General features: G+C 45.2%; 1 protein-coding gene across 1 annotated transcript in view; it reads left to right on the top strand.

Annotated features, from left to right (window-relative positions):
- SPOCD1 (SPOC domain containing 1) overlaps positions 1-15161 on the top strand; it is a 28779-nt gene extending 13618 nt beyond the window's left edge. The window contains exons 7-15 of the mRNA XM_084652222.1: positions 100-259; positions 908-1024; positions 2080-2205; positions 3216-3333; positions 3962-4106; positions 5359-5512; positions 9873-9962; positions 10933-11119; positions 13097-15161. Coding sequence (XP_084508348.1) covers positions 100-259; positions 908-1024; positions 2080-2205; positions 3216-3333; positions 3962-4106; positions 5359-5512; positions 9873-9962; positions 10933-11119; positions 13097-14154 — 2155 coding nt within the window. The 3' untranslated portion in view covers positions 14155-15161. The remainder of the gene's footprint in view (positions 1-99; positions 260-907; positions 1025-2079; positions 2206-3215; positions 3334-3961; positions 4107-5358; positions 5513-9872; positions 9963-10932; positions 11120-13096) is intronic.
- Positions 15162-15638: the final 477 nt, after the last annotated feature.

Below are 15638 nucleotides of genomic sequence, written 5' to 3'. Positions count from 1 at the left end.
GGATTTTAATTGAAAAGAGCTTGTACATTTATAAATTGGCTCCCGTTTAGCAGGCAGATCTGACACATCCATCTGTGGTTCTTGCTTGCTATGTTCCAGGTTGGAGGAGTCTCCTCATCTGGATGTCCATGAAGATATGATACTGAGATTAGCAAACAATGTGGAGAAGGAAATATTCAACCTCTTTCTTTGTGTTGACCAACGATACAAAAACAAGTACCGCAGTCTCCTCTTTAACCTGAAAGCTCCAAAAAATAAGGTGAGAGACTGAGAAAATCTGCCTAACTTTCTCCATTAGCTTGGTAAGAGGGTATCTCTTTAAACTTGTGGCTATATAGAGAACCAGCATAGAAAGAGGCTGTCCAATGTTACAGTCTCATTCTGTTCACTGATGGAGGAAGCCTATGCAATTGCACATCCAGGCATCCCCTTCTTTGGCCACACGTGACCATTTGGGGTCTTATCCAGGGTTCTAATACACTACTTAAGCTTTCATTACTGGTGGCACTTGCCATGCCTACCATTCATCACCTGTCATCCTTTGTAAGTGTGCAGAGACATTTGGTCAGCGCCAAACACCTGAGTATCTTTATCTTCTTTGTAGCACATAACATCAGGCCTGCATTGGTACACATATCTGGCCTGTGAACCTGATGGATGGATGGAGATGTCCAAATTCCCACATAAATGTTGTTGCAAAACCTAGGCTCTCCAGGCATGGCACAAGCAATCCAGTCCAGACCTGCTGAGAGTTAACATTAATTGTCTGAGTACTGTGATAAAGTCTTTGAAATATACATTTAGTAGGAGAAGGAAAGAGAGAGATCTTTGGAAGCAGACTGGCTATGCATGTCCCTTGTGGTCATTGTTCTTCCAAGGGCTGCTTATCCTTCTTTTGTTCTTTCAGCTCCTCTTCCACCAGGTGGTTCTTGGAGAGGTTTCCCCGCAGTGTCTTGTTCAAATGAATTCACTGGAGATGGCACCCAAGGAGTTGGCAGAGTGGAGAGCTAAGGAGAGCAAACATGTAAGTCATCCCAGTGCAGCTGAGAGAGGGATAAATGCAGTGTCATCCCCTTTTCCCAACGGCCTCTTTGTGATGCCTTTGCTGTACCTTGTTCTTCTGTTGGTGATCTAAACCAAAGTAATTACAGTATGAAAATGGCACCCTTTATTGCTTAAGGGGTCTGAGTATGATTTAGATTTTTTAAAAATAGGGAGAAGGATAGCTAACAGGCTTGGTGCTTTAATTGCACTTTTGCTTTGCCTCGTCTTGATTGGTTTATATTTTGGAGTCTTCTAAAGCTTTTATAAAACAAAACTTAGAAAAGGGTGCAACGCTCTTTCCTTACCAATACAATAGAAAGGAGAGGCAATAGGCTTCCTTGCTTCCCTCTTTCTATGACACTCTGGGGCTTATGTTTACAAAGCAATGATTTTCCCCTCTTAATAGAGGAGGAGTAGTTAACAGTGTCACGCTTTTGCGTTTCCTGATGCAGATTAGATGGATGACTGTATTGAGAATGGGATGGCCCAGGGGATAGGCAATGGGGCCCAGAGCTTTTTGCCTCTATGTCACTAGTTCAAATGCAGCTCAGGCTGGTATTGATTGAAAGTTGTTAAATCAGACAGCTGGTTGGTTACCTGCAGGAGATGAATCTGATGGTCTCTGTCCTGTTCCTAATGGGAAGGGGACCACATCACAAAAACTAGCACCCTTATTGATACTAAATAGCAGCCTTGTTGAGCAGTCTTTTCATGGAAGCCAAGATCTGAACTGTCCATGGATACTGAGTTTCCTTCTCAGCCTTGGGATGGTCTCCAAGTCAGGTTTGATACACATTATTGGTGGAGGCATGTACTGCTGCTGTATTTATCTTGTGGATAGCTAGAATTCCTTGCTGTTGTTTCACTAAGAGAAGGACTTTATCTTTAAAACCCCTTCTCTTTAAATCCACGGTTTGCTTTTCCATTTTGGCTTTTGCCTGTGTTGATTCCTTATGATGTTTGTTTTCTTGAGCAAGTCCTTGTCCAAGAGATGTCTGCTTGGGTCTCTGTGTACTACAATGTGATTTTTTCCAGGTGCTGGAGATGATAGAGAAACAGGAGCGAGAACCACCAAGGCGTTGCCCCACAAAACTGACCCACAAAGGAGAAATAGAGATACACAGAGAGGTGGATGAGGACTTTACTTTGGAAGACCTATATGTGAGTAGGTGTCCATGTTTGACCAAACAGACTCAACAAGGGTCTTTTATGTGAAGGTATGAGGAAAGATTCAAGGGAAATATGTAGGTGCTTAAAACCAGCTGGTGTCTGAATCTTAGTGCAGATGAGTTTCTGAGGAGTGGGTTGATGGGAGTGGTGGGCCAGCTGGTGTAGTGGATTAATGTCAGGCTTCCATCTCTGCAGTGTTCAGTTCAACTCTTGATAAAGTCACAATGAAAACAAGTTTGATGATTTTGTTCTAGGCCATAGTGGACATTTTCCTGCTGAAAATGTACTGTGCAGTCTATGGGGAGGGATCAAGAGAAGCTCTGGAGTAGAATACAGGGGGCCTTCAGGTCATTGCTGAGATAAGGAAATTTGCATACTGCTTTTCTGCACTATGATGTGTTCTGGTGTAGTCTTATAATTATTATTTGTATTATTGTAGTGCCTAGGAGCCCTAGTCATGAACCCCATTGTGCTAGGCACTGTACAAACATAGAACAAAAAGAAGGGTCCCTGATATCAGTCCTTCATTAGTATAAGGGTAAGAATTCATCAAAAGTTTGGCTTTTCTAGAGGGTTTCAATAGCTCTATGAGCCATCTTGAGATCAGAGGCTCTTTTTGTATTAGTGTGTTGTGCTGTTCTGGTTTATTATAAAGGCGATGGATGTTGTGTGTTGACACTGTGTCTCCATCACTTCAGCAAGAGGTTATGGTTAACTGATAGTTGACTACTAACAGAAGGGGAAGCCACCCCCGATTGCTGTTTGATGACCATAGGCCTCTTTGAAAGATGGAATCTGGAAAACAGCATTTACCTGGGGGAGAGTGGGAACTCCCCCATGTCTTTCTTCTAGGGAGCATGGGTGACACCAGCAGGTGAATGAGGAGGGTGTGAATAGATACTCAGCCACCACTTCCTATAAGGCTGATTCGGGAGCGCAGGTTGCCTCCGTGTGAATGAAGTTCAGCGTGTATGCTACTAACTGTCATACATTCCATGTAGGGATCAGTTCTATGTATGGACAAGAAACGTATTTCCCAGCCCGCTGCAGAGTCCAAAAGAGACACCACAGACCAGCACAGGAGTCACTTACTGGACCTAGACTGCCTTATCTGTACAGGTAAGTAAGCTGGGAGAAGGGATTTGGTTGGTTAGCCTTAGACATATGAGTTCAAATTCTGTCCCACATAACCTTTCTCCATGTCACAAATCCATCATACAACTTGATAGAATTGTTCAAGAGGCCCAGGACCGAATTAGCAATTGTTGAGGAATGAGGTGTATTGGTGGTTTGTACATTACCAGCCTCAGATGATGCCTGGTTCAAGCTAGTGTTATTAATCTGTCACTCTCATGATCCATAAATAGTAAAAATGTTGATATACACAGGCAAAGAAAGTGGGGAGAGCTTGAGAGAAGTCAGCAGGACTCATGCTTGGGCTGGAGACCAAGGAAAGAGCTTTATTCCTCACGGCTAGTCCCAGCCCTTTTCAAGCCAGATCTAGGCAGCATGGATGAGTTTATGGTATGTAAACAAGGGCAGTATAGCTAGGACCTGATACTTGCTGGCAGCCGGGTCAAATGTTATCTTTGGCCATAACACAGTGAAAAGTGTCAATTCTGAGATTATTTCTGTTTTTATATTTCAGAACTTCTCATAGAAATGGAAATCCACCTTGTATTAGAGCAGTGTTCTTTCTTTGTGATCAGAATGTACAGAAACATCAGTGTTTTTTCTGACTTTACAGGAAGGATGGCTCCTGATGGTGAGAGAGGTTTTAACCCACTGCAGAGCAAATCAACCTCAAAGAAGAAGGCAGAAGACAGCTCCAGAAGATTACATTCAAGCAGTGTCTATTCAGACAAAGAGAGAAAACATTTGGAGAAAGACAGGTCTTTGTGGGAATGTATTTTATCTTACTGTTGTGCTTTTTGTTTTAACATGTGGCCTGTATATTCTCCACTGTCCACACATGGTTTTTAAAAAGGACTGAGAACTTCTGTAATTCTGCAGTCTAAGAGGAGTCGAAACCAAAGCTCCTTGGCATAAACTGGCGAGTTGCATTACAGGAGTGGGGTGATTTGGTGGACAGATCCCCACCTCAGTCATAGAAGAGGGTAAAGAGCTCCTCTGGGCATAATCAGACCCAACTAGAAGACTTGTCAAGCCTATGGATGGGTGGTTTCTTAAAAGGGAGGATCCCAGCTCAGTTTGGGAGTTCATTTTGAAGGAATAGGGCTGGAACTCAGAGTTCAGCCAGGGTTACTGACTGGGGAAACTGCTTGAGAGCCTTGGGTGCCCAGGTCCTCTCAGAAGGGAGACAGGCTGGTTCTTCTCTCTCTTTCCCCTTCTCCTCCCCTCTCCCTTTTGCTTTCTGAAGGCCCTGGACTCTGCCTTTTGTGGGCTGTGGAAGTTTACTGCCTTTTTTGTTTGGACTACCTTAAATCCTCCCCCCCCCACACACACACACAAGCCCCCAATAATGGCGCAGATGCCCTGAGCAGCACAGCTGGGGGGCTGTGCTCCAGACCTCAGGACAACCCCACAGCAAAACTATAGTCCAGGAAGGGAGCTCTGAGACAAGACTGGTGCCCAGCCTCACCCCAGGGAGATACAACATACTACAGGTGGGGTTTATCTTACTTAGAAGCCCCAGGTATTGATCTGTGCCAGAAGCAGGATGCTGGACTAGATGGACCAGTTGTCTGATCTAGTACAGCAAATGTTATGCCCCTACATGACTGTTTTGCATCATGTGGTGATGGAAAGGGGTTGGGGGGAGAGAGGTCTGGAAAATGGAATTCATATCTGTTACCCATCCTCACTGTTATCCCCAAGTCCTGCCCTTTGGGTTTCCATGTGTGGCCCCTTCTAAAAGGAGATGGGCTGGAGCAGGAGCCATTGTCAATCCCTTATACAGGGAGGAGAGATGGATGTTCTGTACCCCCGACTTACATGTTACAAGGTACAACAAAGGTAACAAATCAGACCAGGTGGCAACCTCCTTTCCCCTCCTTTAAAGTGCAAAATGTGCAGGAAAAGAGGTGGAGTTACTCAAGAAATAAAAGAATGGCACAATCAAAGCATATGGAATATCCAGACCTATAGGAATGACTCCACTATATAATACTTATTATGTTTTAGGCCTGCCTCAACTGGCATCCTCAAGAAGAATCTAAGGCTACAGAAGCAAGTCAAGGACACCGTGCTGTGGGAAGGATTCATTCAGATGTTCAGCATTAAACAGTTTGTGGCAAAAGCATATCCTGTTTCAGGCTATGGCACTTACCTCATTCAAGTATGACCCTTGTTTTCTTTTACATTACAGGAGGGACTGTCTATATCAACAAGACTGTGTATTTAATAAAACACCACACGTTTCATGTGGTATTCCACAGACAAGGCATCAAAGCTCAGATTCTTACATCAAGTTATATCATGTGTTTTCATATGATAGACCCAAGTCCTGTGGCCCTTATGAAGTTACTACTCATTTGTTCCTCATACCAACTCTCACTGAAACCAATTGGAATTTGCCTGAGTAAGAACTGATTAATAAGGACCTCAGCATTTGGCCTGTGGATGGGACAATAGGAAAGGGGAAACATTTCTGAGATGTCATAGGATTAGCTAGGTGCCTAGAGGACTTACAGTGATTTGTGGGTTTTTATGCTCAACTCCAGTTGAACTCCCATGGATATGAGACTATGGACTTTGAACTGAGTTTTCACATGTACAAGCAGGAACTGCTATAGAATGGCAGAATCATAGGAACTAAAAGTGGAGAAGACCAGCTATAGCAACTAGTCCATTGCTCAGGGCACCAGTGCAGGACTGTTCCTTATATTTTCTGAGATTAAAAGGAATCTCTCAGAAAGCACAAATTGGGTTAAAACGGTTCACTTTCCGTTATTTGTTTCTGTTCTAAACCATGCAAAGTGTGCCCAGATACTTGGGTGATGGCCTTTATAAAGGTGAAAAAGATTACTACTAACAAATAATGATCTCAGTAGGGGATTGCCTGAGTAGGTCTTAAGTAAGTCTGTAGAATATTAAATAATAAGTAATAATTCTTCTTTGAGTGCTTGCTCATGTCAATTCCATTCTAGGTGTGTGCGCACCCATGTGCACAGTCATCGGAGACTTTTGCCGTAGCGGTATCCGTAGGGTCGGCTGTAGCACCCTCTGGAGTGCCACGCTTATGTGTTGGTATATCAGGCGGCACCACCCCTACGCCCTCTCAGTTCCTTCTTGCTGCTCGTGGTGGTCAGTTGGAGTGCCTCTCTCCCTTGCTTCGCAAATGGTCAGCAGCAGAATCTTCTCATCTCACCATGAGAGGTCTCTCCACCCTGAGATGGTGGACAATATCTTCCAGAAGTGGGGATCTCCCCAGGTGGATCTGTTCACGACTCACCAGAACAGGAAGTGCCACCATTTCTGCTTGTTCTAGGGGTTCGACAGGGACTCCCTGTTGGACGCCTTTCTGCTTCCATGGTCGGAGGCTCTGATCATAGAATCATAGAATATCAGGGTTCGAAGGGACCTCAGGAGGTCATCAAGTCCAACCCCCTGCTCAAAGCAGGGCCAATCCCCAATTAAATCATCCCAGCCAGGGCTTTGTCAAGCCTGACCTTAAAAACTTCTAAGGAAGGAGATTCCACCACCTCCCTAGGTAACGCATTCCAGTATTTCACCACCCTCCTAGTGAAAAAGTTTTTCCTAATATCCAACCTAAATCTCCCCCACTGCAACTTGAGTCCATTACTCCTTGTTCTGTCATCTGCTACCACTGAGAACAGTCTAGAGCCATCCTCTTTGGAACCCCCTTTCAGGTATTTGAAAGCAACTATCAAATCCCCGCTCATTCTTCTCTTCTGTAGATTAAACATCCCCAGTTCCCTCAGCCTCTCCTCATAACTCATGTGTTCCAGTCCCCTAATCATTTCTGTTGCCCTCCGCTGGACTCTTTCTAATTTTTCCACATCCTTCTTGTAGTGTGGGGCCCAAAACTGGACACAGTACTCCAGATGAGGCCTCACCAGTGTTGAATAGAGGGGAACGATCACGTCCCTCGATCTGCTGGCAGTGCCCCTACTTATACATCCCAAAATGCCTTTGGCCTTCTTGGCAACAAGGGCACACTGTTGACTCATATCCAGCTTCTCGTCCACTGTAACCCCTAGGTCCTTTTCTGCAGAACTGCTGCCGAGCCATTCGGTCCCTAGTCTGTAGTGGTGCATTGGATTCTTCCATCCTAAGTGCAGGACTCTGCACTTGTCCTTGTTGAACATCATCAGATTTCTTTTGGCCCAATCCTCCAATTTGTCTAGGTCCCTCTGTATCCTATCCCTACCCTCCAGTGTATCTACCTCTCCTCCCAGTTTAGTGTCATCTGCAAACTTGCTGAGGGTGCAATCCACACCATCTTCCAGATCACTTATGAAGATATTGAACAAAACTGGCCCCAGGACCGACCCTTGGGGCACTCCACTTGATACCGGCTGCCAACTAGACATGGAGCCATTGATCACTACCCGTTGAGCCCGACAATCTAGCCAGCTTTCTGTCCACCTTATAGTCTATTCATCCAGCCCATACTTCTTTAACTTGCTGGCAAGAATACTGTGGGAGACAGTGTCAAAAGCTTTGCTAAAGTCAAGGAACAACATGTCCACTGCTTTCCCTTCATCCACAGAACCAGTTATCTTGTCATAGAAGGCAATTAGATTAGTCAGGCATGACGTGCCCTTGGTGAATCCATGCTGACTGTTCCTGATCACTTTCCTCTGTAAGTGCTTCAGAATTGATTCCTTGAGGACCTGCTCCATGATTTTTCCAGGGACTGAGGTGAGGCTCACTGGCCTGTAGTTCCCCGGATCCTCCTTCTTCCCTTTTTTAAAGATGGGCACTACATTAGCCTTTTTCCAGTCGTCCGGGACTTCCCCCGATCGCCATGAGTTTTCAAAGATAATGGCCAATGGCTCTGCAATCACACTGATGTACGCTTTCCCCCCAGTTGCTCCACAGGGTCCTCATAAAGGTCAGGCAGGACAGGGCCGAGGTCATACTAAATGTCCCGGGTTGGCCTCGCCAGCATTGGTTCAGCGTGCTCCTGGACGTGTTGGCCCCGATGCTGCTGCCCCACTGGCCGGATCTCCTGTCACAGAATCACAGCAGGCTCTTGCACCTGAACCTGGCAGCGCTGCACCTGACAGCTTGGTTGCTCCATGACTGAGTTCTGTGGAGCAGGAGTGCTCGGCCCAAGTCCAGCAGGTCCTGCTGGGAAGCAGGAAGCCCTTCAGTAGGGCCACCTATCTGGTCGAATGGAAACATTTTAAGTGCGGCCTTCAACCTGCGGGGTTAGGCCTGTGCAGGCCTCACTGCAGCTGATCCTGGACTACCTCTAGCATCTTACACTTCAGGGGTTGTCCCTTTCATCTGTTAAGGTCCACTTGACCACTATATCAGCCTTTCACCCTCAGTTCCAGGGCAGGTCAGTCTTCGTGCATGGCATGACGGGCCAGTTCCTGAAGGGTCTGGAACAACTCTACCCTTAAGCCCGGGATCCTGTCCCTCCATGGGACCTTAACTTGGTGCTTACGTAGCTCATGGAAACCCCCTTCGAGCCCTTGGCGTCCTGCTCTCTTCTTCTTCTCTCCTGAAAGGTATCGTTCTTGGTGGCAATAACTTCTGCATGGAGGGTTTCCGAGATTAGGGTGCTCATCTTGGAACCACCATATACCATATTCTTCAAGGACAAGGTCCAGCTGTGGCCACACCTGGCCTTTGGCTCATGTGTAATTGGGAAACCACCTGGGCAGGGACATATTCTTGCCAGTCTTCTGTCCAAAACCTCATAAGTCTGAGGAGGAGCATAGGTTGCACTTCCTGGACATCAGGAGAGCACTAGCCTTCTACATCGAGAGGACCAAGCCATTTCACAAGTCGATGCAGTTGTTTGTCGCAGTGGCAGGTAGGATGAAAGGTTGTCCGGTGTCAGCCCAGAGAATTTCGCCTTGGATCACATCTTGCATCCATTTCTGCTATGATCAGGCGAAGGTGCCAGTGATTATCACGGCTCACTTAACTAGAGCGTAAGCCTCGGCGGCAGCCTTCCTAGCCCAAGTACCCATTCAGGATATCTGCAAGGCTACTACCTGGTCATGTCTCACTATGCGCTTACCCAACAAGCTCGAGACGACGCTGGCTTTGGTAGAGCAGTGCTGCAAGCTTCATGACTGTGAACTCTGATCCCACCTCCAGGGATATTGCTTGTGAGTCACCTAGAATGGGATTGACATGAGCAAGCACCCGAAGAAGAAAAAACGGTTACTCACCTTTTCGTAACTCTTGTTCTTTGAGATGTATTGCTCATGTCCATTCCATTACCGGCCCTCCTGTCCCTCTGACGGAGTTGCTGGCAAGAAGGAACTGAGAGGGCATAGGGCCGGCAGGGCCTGATATACCGACGCATGAGCGCTGCACTCCAGAGGGTGCCACAGCCAACCTTATGGGTTCCGCTAAGGCAAAAGTCTCTGCCGACTGTGCAGGTGGGTGAGCGCACACCTAGAATGGAATGCACACGAGCAACACATCTCGAAGAACACCAGTTATGAAAAGGTGGGTAATCTATATTTTTGTCCTTCTGGTTTGTACAGGCGTTACCAGAGCTGATTCAGTCGAGGGGCTGTATTCTCCCGGAGGACGTCTGGGATTATTTAGAGAGCATATGGCCAGCTGAAGCCAAGGTAGCCTTTCAAAAGGTTCTTGTTTTCAAGCGTTGAGGATGATTTGTCATGTACTAAGCTGACTTTTAAGCATATCCTAGTTCCTTCAGCCTGTGGTCCAAGATGTCAGAAGAACTGAGTTAGTGCAATAATAACCCTTAAACCTTTTATCACAGGAGAACTCAGCTGCTGGACACCAGAAGCAGCCTGCATTCATTCAGCTAAAATGGCTGTCACCTTTACATGTTTGAAAGCATGCCAACAAAGGGTTGCACTTTCCCACATAGTTATGATACCAGCAGGGACAATTTTAATGGTTGCATAGAATGATATTTTGGATCAACTGAAACATTCTGTCCTTTTAAGTGGCAAGTAAAAGTGAATAGTATGTAGGCCCTAATCTTGAGAGGTTCAGTGGACTGGCAACAACCACTGGGTTCAAGGATTGTGGCTATGCATAAATGTGTGACATGGATGGAAGACTTCTAAAGGCTTACTCCAGAGTCCATTGAAGTGATTGGAAGTCTTTCCACTGACTTCATTGAGCTTTGGATCAGGCCCAATGGTGTCAACTGACCTGATACAGTTCAGGGACGTACCATGTGCAGGTAAAAATTGTCTTTACCATATTGTAGGCAAGATCTCTGTCTGTGTTTTTCTCTCTCTCTCTCTCTCCTGAATTTGTTCATACTCTTGTGATCTCCATATAGAATGTAGAGTCCGCCAGATTGTTTACGTGCACCAAAGTGTGTTTGTAGGTTGTGTGTGAGGTGAATGCTCTTCATCTTGCCAAAATGCAGTGAGTGAAGCACATAAAGAATGGGAGCGCCCCCTCCCCACAAATGGGATTAAGCTTGAGCCCTTCTGACATGCAAACAAGTTCCTAGATGCCTTCCGTTTTTCAGTACTTCTTTCCGGTTAGGTGAACATTGTTAGCAGCACTGTGTTTTCAGACAATCCACACAGTCTCCTTCTCCCTGTGTTTGTTTAGAAGATGAGCATGATACAATTCTGCCCTGCCATGACCAAAGACTTCAGAATTTACAACATGCTGTATTCGTATTTGAACAACAAACAGAGATACGGCATTGTGGACAGCAACCAGATGGAAATGTTCATGGTACCGCTGCCAGCCTTCCAGCCAGTACCTGCCAAATTCCATCCACTTGGTGGCCCAGGTATGGATTTTAAACAAGCTGGCTTCCTTTTCTGGTGTGTACCCCAGAGAGGCTCAGTGAAATAACTTGCTGCCTTCAGATTGAGGATCACAGGTTCCAGTGCTATAAATAATTAAGTATAATATAATCCACAGCTTTACCGGGTGTCAGAAAGCAAGGGGCTCTATTTATTTCTCAGTGAAAGGCAGATTTGAAAAATAGGGTTGGGCACTCGCTTGCCCTTTACTAAAAGGCACTTAAAATATGGGTAGTTGCATCTTGTGATGCATGGACATCTATAACCCTCTGTTACCACAGATGAAACGGCAGAGAGCCAGTGGATCTGCTTCTCCTTGTGACAGTGTAAATCGGGAGTAACTCCTTTGAGGTAAATGGATTGACAGCAGTATAAAATGAGAGTAAATGAAAGGCAAATCAAGCCCAGTAATCCCACATTGTCCTAATTCCTACGACATTTTCTTTCCCTGCCCAGCTTCGTGTCACATGACCTGAAGTAACTGCCACATATAACTAATGAAATGGCTGGTGCTTGCCTGCAGCACATCAGGATGTAAACTCATGTAACCCCTTGTCACATAATAGTGTGTTCCCACCCAGCTACTCATCATGTGAAATGTCATTTGTCAGAGCTGCAGCTAATCCCTGTCCTACCTCCATCACATGATGTAACATCACATCATCTCCATATCAGGTAATTGCACTCAGTGCACACTTGAACCCAGCCTGGAAGCTGATTACATTTTCCAGTAATCATTGGCAGAATCACCTCTGAGATGCAGCACAATCCATCGGTGATTGACCTGGCATCTGTCTCACCTCCCAGACAAGTGGATACTCAGTCATCACGGAGAAGCAGATAGTTTTAATTATAAATCGTGTTATCTTTGTGTTCCTAATCTGGGACAGTCCAGAGCTCTGCCATCAAGATAGGACAAGACCAAGAGACTGTAATGTCTCCTGGGCCATTTGAAACGGGCTGTACCTTTTTCAGCCATCGCACAATGCAGGGAGAATCAGATACCCAGCTACAAACCATGATGGTTGAAAATTGCAGGTCATCCTTAGTAAAATTGCCTTGGTGTTTAGCTGTGGTCAGTCACCCGTCACAGAATGGTCAGACTGACCTATTTGCAAACAGAACTGAAGTATACCCACTGATTTCAAGTGCGTTTATGTGATTCGTGTCAGTGTGTCGTTTGAGAAAGAAATATATAATTCACCTTTGAGAGCAATATATATTTTAAACTCTTTTAATTCTCCTTTCAACCTAGATGGGCAAAAAAATAAGGGCAGATTTTTCTACAGCGGTCTCTAAAGTTGGGCCTGCAGCTTTGTGCACAAAAGTGTTTGCACATGCGTGTTATTGTGTGCGTGCAAAAACTTGGATTTGCATTGCTCGACTGCAGATTGTGAACTACGTGATCTGGGCATGTAACTGTAGTGCCGCATGCACAAATCCACTCTGTTGCAGGCCCGAGACGTTAGTGTGAAAAATCTGTGTGTAAAAACAAGCCTGCCCAAAATTGCAGGCACAATTTCAGAGGCCAAGTTAACGTCCCTTTTAAAATTTGGCTCTAACCCTTGAATACAATTGCTGAGCTGTGGGTGAAGAATAAAAATTAAATCTCAGTGTAATGCAGAAAATGTGAATGGGGTTAAAAAAATTACATGAAAACCTGTGATCCTTATTTATTTTTTTACTCAGTCCTTACTCAGGGAAATCTTCCATAGGAACATAAGAACGGCCAGACTGGATCAGACCAATGGTCCGTCTAGCCCTGTATCCTGTCTTTCGGCAGTGGCAAATGACTATCAGAGGAAGAAATTTAGGATTTGTCTCAGGGAGAGTTTTGCCTCAATAAGTATTCAATAAAGAGTGAGACAGTACCGAAGGATTTGGCCCAAAGTTAGGAAGATTCCAGCATAAATTGTGGAAAAATCTTCCTTTAACACCACCTTTTTTGTTTGTTTTAATAGGTCTTGATGCAAATCACTCTTGCTTGTTGCTGGGACTGATTCTCCCAAAGAAAGTCTCAGGCGATCCCTCTACAAGTAGCACGGGGCCCAGCCTCTTAAGGGAAACAAAAAGAAAGACAGTGACTTTTAAAAATAACCTTGTGACCAAATGCTTTTCCCCTCCTTTGGACAGTTCTGGGAGCACCAAACTGGCTGAACCATTTCAACAGGTACTGTCCAGGGCATTCACAGGTAAGCGGCTGTCTAGGAACGAGTATCCTCCAGCAGTTTCTCACAGCCAGGAACCCCTTACAAACAATAATATGTTCGCTCTCAATACGGCAGTGGGTGAAGTCGTAAATGGAGGGATATGCCATGCAGTATCTTCTTCACACTGCCAAAACAGAAAGGAGGAAACTGACCAATCTATGCAGGATTGTGCTTTCCATTCACTTAGCAACTTCCCCTGGATGGTAGGGCAGTCCTACAGCATGGCTCAGGAATCATTGGGAAGGCAGCACAATATGACTGGGGGACATACGGAGACATACCTCGCTGATGCAGGACCAGCCGCATCACAGAACTGGAATCACGGACCATTGTCTTCATGCTCCTTATGCTCCCATGAATGTGGTGGCAATGTGGCCCTCGATGCCAACATGTTAGGTATTCAGCAGTTATCAGGTATATTTTATCCTGGAGTTACATCTTCTGGTGGAGTTTCTCAGGTGCCATCTGTGCCCCATCTTGTTTCCCATGAACCTTCTGCTACCTCTGACCTCCAAAATCATGCTGCAACTGGAGACTCCAGTCCAGCTGTTCCTGTGGAGGAAACATTGTCTCTGATCCAGCATCTGGAGGCACTGGTGCAGTTGAATTCACAAATTCAGAACCAGACTCTATTTTCACTTTCTTCGTTAGATCTTTCTGCAGTCCTACAGGCAGCCGCACCCGGGGAAACTCAGATTGTTGGAGGATCCGCATTTCCACCCATCCAGCAGGAAAGTGGTGTGTATCCCCAATCTCAGTTGACCCTTCCTCCCTTTGGTGGACCAGTATATCCCCCTTCTGATTGTTAATTACTCCATGCCCTCTAGGGAGCTCCACAGAGAATCATTTGTACAGTTGTCTACTCCCAACATGAAAGCAGAATAATCATAAAGAGTTTGCAACTCATCTTAAAAGCATCAACCTCTGGAATTTAAAAGGGCCTCCCACTAACTTTTGAGAGTTGTGGATAGGTTGAAACATGCCCATATGGAAAGAAGGCTTACAGAATTATTTCACGTACACTGGGAACAGATGGAATAATGAGCAGTGCTCTAAATACGTCAGCAGCCACATGCAGACGCCAGATATTGATCAGAATGGGAGAAGTAGGGCAAGTGTTACAATGACTCAATGTAAACTGTTTTCTGGTCACTCTGCTTTGTGTGGCCTTTGAAAAGGAACTTTTGGCCATTTCCCTGTGCACTTGGGGCTGGGGGGGGGAGGGGGAGCGACAAGGAAGTACTGTGCGCAAGGAAAGGTGTGTGTGTGTGAGGGGGCAGATCTGAGGCTCACTGAGAAATAACGTGCTACTGAAAGAAGTTGGGTTTTTTTTTTTAATTCCACCCAGTCCTGGTGGTGCTTGGAGCTTTTCCGTGTTCTAAAGGTTTTAAGGTGACTGTTTTACAATTACACCGAGCATAAGTAGTTTCTCCCACTGGTGGAAAGGGAGCTGCTGTTGAGGTGTTACTGGTGTTACCTTCACCAGAAATGGCAAAAAATGTTTTGTCTATTTACAATACTTATGGTATTTTTAGAAAAGTTTGGTGCATGATGTAAGAATCCAGATTTTCCAAAAAAATGGGTGCTGGTTGTGAGAGGCACGTGTGATGTAGGTGCTGTTATTTTACACCACACCATGACAGGTTTTTTAAAATATTGTATTTGTTCTTTGACCAGGAACCAGCACTCAACAGTAACACTTGAGACTTGAGTTCAAATGGAGGCTGGATGCATGTGTGACTTGCAATCTGAAGCGTAGCAACCATGGTCGGTTGTTCTATTTTTATGTTATGGAACTTGCACTGTTTAAAAATGTTCAGAGTAAGAAAAATAAATATTCTTTAGCAGTTACTTTTTAAAAGAGTTGCAGAGCACTGTCATTGAGAGGTTCTGGGCAAATTCGGAGCAGAGCTGGTTACAACTAGGTTTGAAAACAATTGTCAGGATGGATTTCTGACAGATGGCCGTTTCCCAGCACAGTTTGTAGATAGCATTGTTTTAGCATGGTTTTATTGTCCCATATAGACAAAGATTTTTGTTTAGATAACTGTGCTAACAGAAACAGATGAAGCCCAGGGTTAGACAGAAGAATAAAGAGCTTTGCATGTCAGTGCAGGGTGCTAGCACCTAATCCAGGGTCAGAAAGCAGGACTCAGCAGCTATCCTCATGCCTGACATTGTTCTTTGCAGTCATATTGGTCCCATTATATTAGAGAGACAAGGTGGGTGAAAGCTTGTCACTTTCTCCAGCAGAAGTTGGTCCAGTAAAAGATATTACCTCACCCACCTCGTC

Source organism: Lepidochelys olivacea, assembly GCF_965140295.1.
Source record: "Lepidochelys olivacea isolate rLepOli2 genome assembly, chromosome: 19".
Classification (NCBI taxonomy): domain Eukaryota; kingdom Metazoa; phylum Chordata; order Testudines; family Cheloniidae; genus Lepidochelys; species Lepidochelys olivacea.
Note: the sequence above shows the minus strand (reverse complement) of the source record. Positions and strands in the feature narration are given on the sequence as shown.